Raw genomic sequence first — 12,126 nt, forward strand, 5'->3', positions numbered from 1 at the left:
ATATATGAGAAATATTTTAGTCTGAAATTTTTCATATTGAAAAATTTTAAAATTGCATAATTTTAAAAATTTAAAATTATAAATCTTTAAAATTGTATAATTTTATAATTTTTTAAAGTTTTTCCGTACTTATAATTTCTGACCAAAAAATTACTTATGATGAAATAACATCTAGTAATTGATTTTTTTTTTCCTTTTCGATTCTCTGTCTTTAGGCAACTTGTGTTGAGTAGACATATGGTGTATGCACGTCGGGGACTAATTCAAATTTCAAAGTTCCGAACGGCACCTTCCTTTGACTGCTACATCGCAAACACCATGGCCGTCGGCCCCACACGGCCCATATTTTGACCGGTCCACTTCATCAAATTTGCAAAATCTTTCTGATATGGGAAGGTACCCGTGCCGCAGCCGTACGATTTGCTTTACGTTTCACCGACGGTTTAAGATTGCGTTCAGACAGACGACACGCATATCATCGTAGAAGGCCCGACTCAGCATCGTTAGTTAATTCACTTTTCTTGGAAAAATATTTAACCCGCTCTTTTAAGTGTGTTATTTAAGATGTGATTAACAAAGTTAACGAGTGTGCCTGTCACAAATAAAGCACTTTTACGGCATTACAAAGAAAACGCGTTCGCACCTGAGCATTTTTAGTAGTATTAATGTGGTTATCTAAAATTAATTTATGGAAGAATTCTATAAAAAAAAATGAAATGGATATTCTAATTTCACTTGCAAAAAAATATAACAATTTGAATAAATAGCTTCATGTAATAATAGCACAACCAAATTTCAAATTTAGAGGCGAATCCCACAACATTACATATATAAGAGTCATTATCTGATTAGGGTATGAGAACTTTATTGAAAATTTTATTTATATATAGTCGTTATTGCAAATTTTTTATATATATATAAATAAATTAGTACGCGTCTTATTCATACATCCCTAAATTAATGGTTATAAACTTCTTTCTTCACTACAAGAAACCAACGTTTTAAGAGCGATATTTAGAAATAACTTAACTCAATAGTAATATTTATGCATAACATATAAGGTGTGTTATGTATATATTAATACACTCTTATCAAACATTAAAAAAAAATTAAGAAAACTAATGATTTAATGAAGTAATTTTGAAGTTTACCATTTTTTAGGTAAAAGCTTATTATTATTAAATAATTTATGAAGTATAGAAATTTTTTTAAAAAAAGTCTCATTGTATGTATATATTATTATTGTGAATGAAAAAGGAATAATGATTTTTATAAACAACAAAATCAGAAATTTTAATAGATGAATTTTATAATTTATAAAATTAATATTATACCATCTAATAAATAATTTGAATCCTTAAAGTCTTTGCTTGAATAAACTCAAATCATTGTGATCCATCACCTTTGGAACCTATATAAATGCATAACTTTCCTTAAATAAGTGCATAAATAGAATATCAAACTCGAACTCACAAACTTCTTAATTTAAAAACATTAATTAGTTAAAAAAATACGTAGAAAACACTTGTGTTGATTTAAATAAGACACCGTCGGTTGCATCTGAGCCGTACACGTAAGCACCAAGAGTGGAGCCCAAACGTCACGGACGACAGATGATCGTTGCAACCGAGGTCTTAAACCCCAACCCTCGTCTGATCAGATCCCACACACGCACACAACACAAAGCCGCAGCCTCCCTATAAAACCTCAAGGCATGCGCTTTTGTCAACTCTCTTGAAATCTCTCTCTAGCCGGGCTCGCTCGCTCTTTACGCGTAGCAGAGTTTAAAACTAAAATCTTTCACGAGAGAGAGAGAGAGAGAGAGTGAGTGAGTGAGTTGAAAAAAGAAAATTTTTTATTAGTTGATTTTAGTCCTCCAATCAGATCAGAGAGGATGCAGCAATCTAACGGTGGAGACGCGAACGCCGCGGCGGCGGTGTCCGGAGGAGCTGGAGGAGGATCTCAGCCGACGCCACAGCAGCCATACCACTGGGTCCCGCCGCACCAGCAGCAGTGGATGGCTATGATGCAGTATCCGGCGGCGGCGATGGCCATGATGCAACAGCAGCAGATGATGATGTATCCTCATCATTATATGCCGTACGGCGGCGGCGGTCACCCGTATTATCAGAACGGCGGCGGCGTAAAGCAGCAGCAGCAGCAGCAACATGGATTGAGTAACGGAAAACAAAACGGATCTAATAATAATTTTACTAATGACGAGACTAAGACTATATGGATTGGTGATTTGTTTCATTGGATGGACGAAACTTTTCTTCATAATTGTTTCTCACATACTGGTCAGGTCAGATTTATAGGTTTTTTTTTTATTATAAAAAATTATGTTTTAGAAGATTACAGAGGTTGAATCTAGGTGGATCTTTTGCTAAAATTACAAGTTTCAATGCTAGTTGATTAATGTAGTGGGATCTTGTTTCTCAATGTTATGCTCACTGATGTTTTTGTGATAGTTGTCGTTGTTAAATTGCTGGATAAAATGAAATGCATGCTAGCTTGAGCTAGGTCAACAATTGTATTTAACAGGTGAAATAGTGTGTTATTACGGGTATGTGGGTTGGATAGTTAATTGACAGCTGATTGTTGTAATCTCAATTATCAACAAAATAGGTTGATGATTATAATGCAGTCCATTTATGGAATGCAAACTCCTTCTGGGGTCAAGGAAGTCTTTTTTTTTTTTTTTGGTTTTCTTATGAGGTGATCTTGAAATGGAAATGTATTGTTAATGTCTGCTCTCTTTGTTGATAAATTTCATTCGTCATTCAAGTCATGCAACTTAGGTTGGGTAAGGTTTGTTCATCCCTTTATGGGTGGGAGGGGTGATCTCCCATTTCCTACTTTAGTCTGAATGGAAAATGGATCACTGATCTACCTTAACATGATGATACCATTTCTGGTAAATATGGGGAAAACAATGGTTAGAGTAAACTTGACAATTGAATCATTTAAAAGTTGTTTATTTGATTTGGGCTCCCACAGATCAATGCAATCTTAAATTATAAGGTTAATGTAGAGACCTCAGTCCTAATGTATGCTGTGAACACTGTTCTTTCCTGTGTAATCTATCATAAATTGTGTACTTATCAAAAATCAGCTTTTGACAGGTATTTAGTTTCATGCATCAGTTAGTCTAACATCAATCATGTTGCTAGCTTTGATGAATTTGATGCTTGCTGCCCTGTCTTGTTCAGATAGATGAACGATTGACCCTTGTGTTTAATCATTGCAGGTTGTAAATGTTAAAGTTATCCGCAATAAGCAAACTGGTCAGTCAGAAGGGTATGGATTTGTTGAGTTCTATTCACGTGCTGCAGCTGAGAAAGTTTTGCAGAGCTATAGTGGTTCTCTAATGCCAAATACCGACCAGCCTTTCCGACTTAATTGGGCGACCTTTAGTGGCAATGATAGACGAACAGAAGCATGTTCTGATCTGTCTATATTTGTAGGAGATTTGGCTCCAGATGTAACTGATAGCATATTGCAGGAGACCTTTTCTAGCAAGTATCCATCTGTAAAAGGAGCCAAAGTTATCATCGACTCAAATACTGGCCGTACAAAAGGTTACGGTTTTGTTAGATTTGGTGATGAAAATGAGAGGTCAAGGGCCATGACCGAAATGAATGGTGTGTATTGTTCAAGTAGGCCGATGCGCATAGATGTTGCAACCCCCAAAAAGGCTTCTGGATATCAACAACAGTATTCTTCACAAGGTAAGCTATAATGCTTTGGCATTGTTTATTCTTGTTGAAACTAGGAGATCTGAAGGTGCTAGCTTTGATTTCCTATTAGTTTATGCTCTGGAATTCATAAATTGTAGCTTTAGATTTGTTGATTAATGATCACAGTTTCAGTCTGGTTTCTTTTTCTTTCAATACTCCTGTATTTCTGTATTTGTCTAGGTATTTTTTATGAAAGTTAATCAATCTTTGGTTTCTTTTTCTTTGGCAACATATACACTTGCTGTGTTTATCCAATTTAGCTCTTTGATAGACCTACTTTGTGCTCCTAGCCAGGATATGGATCTTTTATTTTATTTTATTTTTTCCTACCATCTTATTAATTCATTTTTTTTTTTTTGAATTTGAATTTGAATTTTTGCAGTCCAAATTTTAACTTTCATCTGAAACCCCTTCATTGGCCATTCTTGATTGTCCTTTGACCAAGCCTTTGAGTGATTATCCTTGGGTCAACTTGAACTGAATGTATTGTTATTACGTCATTTTTGGATGGACATTTTCTCCAGGTCAGCTTAGGGCTTGGTTGTTTGCGTGCTCATTTGCTTGTTCTTTCCACATTATTTTGCTTTTCCCATAGAGACTTTAATCTCAAGTTTGTTGTGTCCCATTGGATGATTTTGCAAATGATTGATGTTATTCTTCTTGTTTGTTCTTTTCATGTAGTCATGGATTTTATAATTTTAATTTTTTTCTTTGATTAGCTCTTGTATTGGCCGGTGGACCTGGGTCAAATGGTGCTAGGGTCCAAGGTTCTCAATCTGATGGCGAGTCCAATAATGCGACTGTGAGTCCATCTTTTCCCTGCTTTTGTAATCATTGCCAAGTCTCTGTATCTCATTTACTCTAAACTCGTATTTTGTTGCAGATATTTGTTGGGGCACTTGATTCTGATGTCAGTGATGAGGATCTCAGAGAGCCTTTTTCTCAGTTTGGTGAGATTCTTTCTGTTAAAATACCTGTTGGTAAAGGATGTGGATTTGTGCAATTTGCAAACAGGTTAGTTTCTTGATTCACCACATTTGAAGTTTTATCTTGTAGAGATGTAATTGTCATTATTATGAAATGTGTTCTCATTTCAGCTGGCCAATTACAATGCCTTCAATGGAAAACATTTACATGCAATGTGACCAAAGTCACAAGGATTGATATGGCTATACGTCTTTAGGTTAAAATATTTAATACTAAACTTTGTAGCCATTTGATGACTACACTGTGTTGTTTGTGTTAGCAGAAAGGATGCTGAGGTTGCATTGCAGAAGTTACAAGGGACCGCTATAGGCAAGCAAACAGTCCGTCTTTCTTGGGGTCGCAATCCTGGGAACAAACAGGTAATTTTTTCAATTGCATGTTTACAATGAAGTTCTTGTATCTTTTTCGTTTGCTTGCGTCACTTTTCCTAGAAATATGTAATTTGCTTTTGTTTTCTGTGGTCTAGCATCGACATATTTCAGCAGTGCATAAGTAATTATTTGTGTTGTTAAGGGAATGATAGCACTTGCACCTTTCCCACTTTCCTATAGTTGTTGCTCTTTCTTACTCAAAAAGTTTTGAGTTGTAGTCTACTTTTATGTAAATGACTAGTTACTGTACAAGAACAGCAATTAAAGCACCAACGGCTTGCCTTCTGCTCCCTTCTTCCCCATCATTATATGCACTTTTTGGTCTATTTGGTCATTTGATTCACTTTCTTCTTTGGAATATGTCGCTTTTGACAGTGGAGAGGAGATCACAGTAACCACTGGAATGGGGCACACTATGGAGGTCAGGGCTATAGTGGCAATGGATATGCTTTTCCGCCAAATCAAGATCCAAACATGTATGCTGCAACAGCGGTTCCCGGTGCTTCTTAAGAAGTATGAGGGTAGTACGACACCGTGTAATCTGAACTTGCTGAACTGGCTGAAATTACCCAATGAGATCTATGAACTAAAGTAGGATGGATTTTGCTGCTGAATATGTAGCTAAATCTGTAGTTTGCAGAATTTTGTAGCTGGAATATACTTAATAGCTTGGAGATGTGTGAGGCTTGTATTATTATTTTTCATTCTTGGGGAGTCTGTTTGAGAGGGATTGTTATGTTTGTGTTTCTGAACTAAACTCAAGAGGAGAATGCCAAGAACAGAACTCTTGAATGCCCATCAGTTTTGGTCCTGAAATCACTTATGTTTTGTCTTGGCTCATCCTTAGATTGATTGCATTTCTTCCCCTTTTGTCTATGCAGTTAATCGTGTAGAAATAGACGAGTTACATAAAATGTTTTAATGTAACCGGGTCAGTTAATTTCTGCCATAAAACTTGAATCCGCGCCTCTTGATGGGCCAATTAGGCTCCCCATTTTTTTAACTCCGATAGCGCCTTAAAAGATTTGCTCTATATGGAAGTGGGATGCCTGGGATCACTTAGCCTCAATTATGAGTTGGCTAAGAATCAATTGATCCAATTTAGGTCACAATCATAATGGTTTCATTTCAGTCTGTTAATTTTAGCATCCGAGGTTGTTTCCCTTTGTACACAGAACAGGCTGGCATTACTAAGACTAGAAACTGCAAAAAGCAACAATGGAAAATTAACCATGTTTAAAGCTGAAGCTTTTGCTCTAAAATGCTCATCAGACGTGGGAGTTTCAAATTTTGTGACGTTATTTATATTAGGGGGTAGCTTCATTTCCTTTTCTAAGCAAGGATCAAAACAGCAAAATCAAACTCTTTTATGGTTATGTTTTACTTAATTTGAGAGTAACAAATAATAAGTTCCAATACGACAGAAAATATGAGAAGTAAAAGGCTCCATTGAGCAGCATCATTGCTTAATTTAAGTTGATCCTCTTCTCTCTTTCAATGACTAAAATTGCTAAAATGAGGCAACGCTTTGTTTGTATTATTAGCCTAAAGCTTTGATATGATGAATACAAGAGAGAAAATCATAGCTAGCATTATCACAATTCAAATCTGAAAGGAACAGGCGAACAACACTACTCACATGTTTAGGCGCAAAAAATGAACATTAATAGAAAGATCATTTAATCGATCAACATCAACTTTTGTTGAGCAACTTGTTTGTTCCGCTCTATAAATTATGAAAGTTTAGTTGCATTTGATTTCCAAGTTAGAAAGATGAAGGTAGTATTTGCTCTATTGCTGCTGCTGTTGAGCCTCGAGGCCTTTGTTCAATGTGAAATGAGAATGGAGTATGATCTGCTCGGAAAATTTATTAAGGCTCAACAAGAAGGGAGGTATGTCGACTATTCTGGGGCACCTAAGGAAGCAGGAGAAGAGTCAACAGTTTACATTGGACCTCAAGAAGGTTTGAAGGAAGCGGATAAAATTGAAAAGCTGCCAGGGCAACCCTATGGAGTTGAAATTGATCAGTACTCAGGCTATGTGACCGTTGATCCCAAGGCCGGCAGAGCACTCTTCTACTACTTTGTTGAGTCTCAGAATTCTTCTACCAAGCCACTGGTTTTGTGGCTTAATGGAGGTAACTTAACTTTTATCATCTCATATCCAAATTGACTTTTTCAAATGTAAGAAACAATCATCTTACCTTGATACTAAATGCATTATTCAATTAAGCAGGGCCTGGCTGCTCATCTTTTGGATTCGGAGCAATGATGGAGCTTGGACCATTTCGCGTCAATAGTGATGGAAAATCACTATCTCATAATGAATACGCCTGGAACAATGGTAATTCTTTCATAACTTTCATGAAACATTTGGTTACTTTTGCAAAGAAACAACTAGCAATAGCTGCATTTTGCTTGACATTATATGCCTTTGCAGTGGCAAATATGCTCTTCTTGGAATCTCCAGCAGGAGTTGGATTTTCCTATTCGAATACATCGTCTGACTATGTTATGAATGGCGATGAGCGGACAGCTGCTGATTCATATACCTTTCTCCTAAATTGGTTTGAAAGATTTCCTGAGTACAAATCCAGAGAGTTCTTCTTGGCAGGTGAAAGCTATGCAGGCCATTATATCCCTCAGCTTGCTCTAAAGATCCTACAATTCAACAAGAACCAGACTTTCATCAACTTAAAAGGACTTGCTGTGAGTATCACTGGCTAAAAGATGTTCCTTTTGACACAATATATTATTACATACATGCATGTAGTATTTTTCTTTTTTCTCCAAATATTTGACAGGATATACTGTAATGTGCAGATGGGCAATGCATGGATTGACACAGAAACTGGTAATAAAGGAATGTTTGATTTTTACTGGACACATGCTCTCATTTCGGATGAAGTCATCCATGGGATAAATTCAAATTGCAACTTTACGAAATTTTCAAAAGCATGTGCGTCTTACCTTATTAAAGCATATCAAAGTATGGGTAACATCAACATCCTTGACATCTATGCCCCACTATGCTCTCCATCTTTTAGCACCTCTTCGGTACAGTTCTGTTGTTTAAACTTGTAATCATCATTCAAAGTATTCCTTTTAATCAAACTGAGTTTCTGATCTATGCTGTTGAAATAAATCAGGTATTGCCATTTGACCCATGCTCGGAAATATATGTCCATTCTTACTTGAACTCTCCTCAAGTCCAGAAATCACTTCATGCAAACGTTACTGGGATTCGAGGTCCATGGCAGGATTGCAGGTATTATAAAATACTCTTCCCATTGAAAATAGAAAATATACTCTAGATTCTAGTTTATATTCTGCTTATTTTATTACCTTTCAGCGACACTGTGTTGCGTCATTGGAAAGACAGTCCATTGACAGTCTTGCCCAGCATTCAGGAGCTTATGACCAGCGGGATAAGTGTATACATCTATAGGTAAGCAGTATCTGATGTTACATGCTGGATCAATTATAACTCTTAAGCATTTCTGAAGCCATTTTATTGGAATTTTAAATATCTGAGTTTTGCATATGCAGTGGAGACACTGATGGCATGGTGCCAACGATTTCGATAAGGTACTCAATAAACAAACTTGGAGCAAAAGTAAAGACAGCTTGGTACCCTTGGTACATTCAAGGAGAGGTAGAATTCTGAAACCTGTCATCAATCCATTGTTGCCTTCGCGGCTACTTAGTTTCTGACGGTATTTGATTAAATTTTGGTGACACTAACATACATTTTTCGGGTATTAAGGTTGGTGGTTATGTTGTGGGATACCAGAACCTAACATTTGTGACTATAAGAGGTGCTGGACACATGGTTCCAAGTTCTCAACCTGCTCGGGCTCTTGCCTTCTTCTCATCCTTCTTAGATGGAAAGCTTCCACCCGCAGCAAAAAGCTAGAGAATGGATAAGATTGAATCATTGCAATTAGTTTGAATCAAAACTATTAAACTTTTGTCCTAGTTCATTAGTCTACTCTAGACATTATCACCAAAAGCAGACAATGTTTAATAGCAAAAAGAAGTAAAAATGAGCAATAATATGAGAGTTCAAGTTTCATTCCCTTGTTATTTTGCAAATAAATGAATGATTCACAAATTTAAAGGTAAAGGGCTTAATGTTGTCAATGCAATATTGGTGAGCTATTTTTAGATGAAAATTGAAGGGTTAGCTTGCAGCAGTAAACAATTGAAAGCGAATGAGTTGGCCTATAATATTCCATTGAAACCAGTTTTAGCTATCTTCCTTGTTTTCATATTTTTGACACTTAAAATAAGAGAACTTCAGAACTTTAATTAATTGTCCTATCTGTATCCATTCACTCAAAAGAGAAACCTTACATATACAACATCAAAGAATTATTGCCCAAGTACATCAACAAGCTAGTAATGTGTTGTGCTGAATTGTGTCTTCTGGTTTATGTTAAGCAATTGTTTGGTGGTTAAAACAATGTCTGCTTCATGAACTGTGTAGAAGCCAAAAAATTTTATCAGATAATTGAAGATTGTTATCTGAAATTTATTGGAAGGATTTGGTTGAAATCGAAAACAATTTTTAGGTTTGTGGAGTCTTCAAGTGCCCTTTCCAAGAGAAACACAAAGCGTACATTATCTAAACTATTTGCTTACAACATCTAAATCAACAAATCCTAGATATTAAGAATTGATTAAACAAATCAACTTTATTGTTTTACAGCAACGGAATCAGTTTATTCCTGCCATAATGTTTTGAATCAATGCTAGGTATTGGGGAACAACTTAGGATCTTCTAGTAATGCCTGTTTGAACATTAATTTATCTCAGACAGTGCCTCAAAAGATTTTCTACATATGGAACTCCTTGAGCCTCAACTTTTGATGTCTGTGAATCAGTCAATGCAATTCAGGCACTGCCATAATGATTTCATTTTGTTGGAGTCTGCTTGGTATTGTTTCCATTTGCACATTTTTAGGGCCATAACTCGAGCTACATGAGTAAATTTTGGACTTATAATATACAGTTCGGAAGCTCTCAAAAAGAGGAATATAGATCATTACTAGTTCTCCATAATAGGTCAGAAGACTGTCCCCAAACTCCTTCGTCTTGGGCCTCAACTCGCATTCAGACACTTTTTTGTTCTTTCATAATTTTTTTTAGAAATCGGGATTCAAGTGTGGTATTTCTTGTTTTCTTTATTTAGGATATTGTAATTATATTATGTTAAAATAATTCGTATTTTTCTTTTTGGTACATTTGGTTATTAGGGTTTTAGCACAAACAGGGGGGAAGTAAAGTGTAGTTGTGAAACTCCATATTATTATAAAACTTCTTAGACGAGGTACATTTGTCAATAACTATTGTAAAATTTTATTTTAAACATAAAAAGTTGTCTATTTTTCAATGTCATTAGATCCAGTATTTTAAATTTTAATTGGCAAGAAGGGACTAGATGACAAGTTACTTGTCATGTAATATATAAACGACAAATCATTCATATCAAAAAAATAATCAACATATCATCCTTAGTATTTAGATAAATGACAAACGTAAATAATATGCGAAAGTCATAGTATGGATGACGGTCGCTTGAAATTTGACTATTAGCAACATGTCATTTTATAGATTGACCTGTAGACATTTCATCGTCCTCTCTTTTACTAGGCCAACGATACGTCATTTATTATGTTTGAATTCTATGTGAATGTAATAAAGTAAGAGACCGTTTATTTTTTTAATAATTAAATAGAATAATATTCAATTATTCATACATTTTTACTAACCTGTTTGGGAGTGTGGTGAGGTAGCTGCCAAAACCCAACTACTAAGGTATTTGGTAACACTTGTAGTTGAGCTTTAGGGGTTTAGCAAATTTTTTTCTTAACTTCTATTCCACAGCTGTAGCTTTTAGTCCACAGCAGCTGCAATTTAAAATATATAGCACTTCACTTCCAAACACACTCTACATGTTTGTTTTCTTCAACATTAGAATTTGGAAATAAGTGATTCTATATTTTGGTAAAATTAAAGAAAAACACTTCAACCTAAGTATTATAGATGGCCAATGAGTCAGCCCGACACTAAAACAAGGCTCATGCGTGCTTGTGCCCGTGCCGTGCTGTGCCTAAATTTTTTTACTTAGGTCCAGCCCGACACACATGCCGTGCCCATTCATGATATGTCCACACTTGTTGTGCCTAAGAAAAAAAATCAACTAAGCTTTTTTCTTCTTTTTTAATTTTTTAAGAGCGCATACTAAGCTATTAACGTACTTTTTTCAAGTTTATGTATTTTTCTTAGGTCTATACCTCTATTCAAATTTAATAAAATCAAAAATTCAAAACTCAAGTCCATATTCAATAATAATAAACTAATAATAGTAAGAAAATATAATATTAATTACTAGGTTTGACTTTATAGTATTAAAATTTTTTAATACTTAATAATAATAATAATTTTTCTTAAGGGTTAACTTAATTGTTAACTTGGAGTTATATAGAGTCATAGATCATAGTTCATAACAATGTTAATGCATATTTATAAAATCATGATATTTATAATTTTATTCATTAAAATCATGATACCAATTATTTATTTAATAAATTATAAATATAAAATAATTATAGTATTTTTTTTAAAACTAAGAATTAAATGAATTTAAAAAATTCAACTTCAAGTTATTTGTAAAATCATAAAACTTTAAGTTTATTTTCATTAAAAAATAAAATGTGCTTATTGCGGGCTTTTTCATCGTGTCGTGCTTAACCCATCTATAATCGTGCCGTACTGTTAAGACTCTCGTGCCTAAACTTGTAAGCCTGGCATGACAGTGCCCCACCGAAACGTGCTTGTGTCGTGTCGTGTCGTGCTGTATAGACACGTGTCGTGCCTCGTGCCGTCTAGCTCATTGGCCATCTCTATTAAGTATGAGTATATATACTTTGGGCTTTATATAAAAAAATGATATGTTAGCCTCTCATTAAGCTTATTCTAAATTTGCTTTAATATGTAAATATATATATATATATATATATATAT

At 34.9% G+C, this 12,126-nt stretch overlaps 2 protein-coding genes across 2 annotated transcripts; both read left to right on the forward strand.

Moving 5' to 3' along the window:
- The first annotated feature begins 1,671 nt into the window (after positions 1-1,671).
- On the forward strand, positions 1,672-5,957 carry LOC18034725 (polyadenylate-binding protein RBP47B). Its single transcript, XM_006422991.2, has 6 exons — positions 1,672-2,305; positions 3,251-3,731; positions 4,460-4,542; positions 4,624-4,754; positions 4,990-5,086; positions 5,474-5,957. The coding sequence occupies exons 1-6, from the start codon at positions 1,895-1,897 to the stop codon at positions 5,606-5,608; spliced, it is 1,338 nt and encodes a 445-aa protein (XP_006423054.1). The 5' UTR covers positions 1,672-1,894; the 3' UTR covers positions 5,609-5,957.
- An 884-nt stretch (positions 5,958-6,841) lies between these two features.
- On the forward strand, positions 6,842-9,172 carry LOC18035069 (serine carboxypeptidase II-3). Its single transcript, XM_006422992.2, has 8 exons — positions 6,842-7,235; positions 7,334-7,441; positions 7,538-7,806; positions 7,921-8,154; positions 8,247-8,365; positions 8,450-8,545; positions 8,647-8,752; positions 8,864-9,172. Exons 1-8 carry the CDS (start codon positions 6,872-6,874, stop codon positions 9,011-9,013), a joined length of 1,446 nt encoding a protein of 481 aa, XP_006423055.1. The 5' UTR covers positions 6,842-6,871; the 3' UTR covers positions 9,014-9,172.
- Positions 9,173-12,126: the final 2,954 nt, after the last annotated feature.

Source organism: Citrus clementina, unplaced genomic scaffold (genome assembly GCF_000493195.1).
Source record: "Citrus clementina cultivar Clemenules unplaced genomic scaffold, Citrus_clementina_v1.0 scaffold_8, whole genome shotgun sequence".
Lineage (NCBI taxonomy): Eukaryota > Viridiplantae > Streptophyta > Magnoliopsida > Sapindales > Rutaceae > Citrus > Citrus x clementina.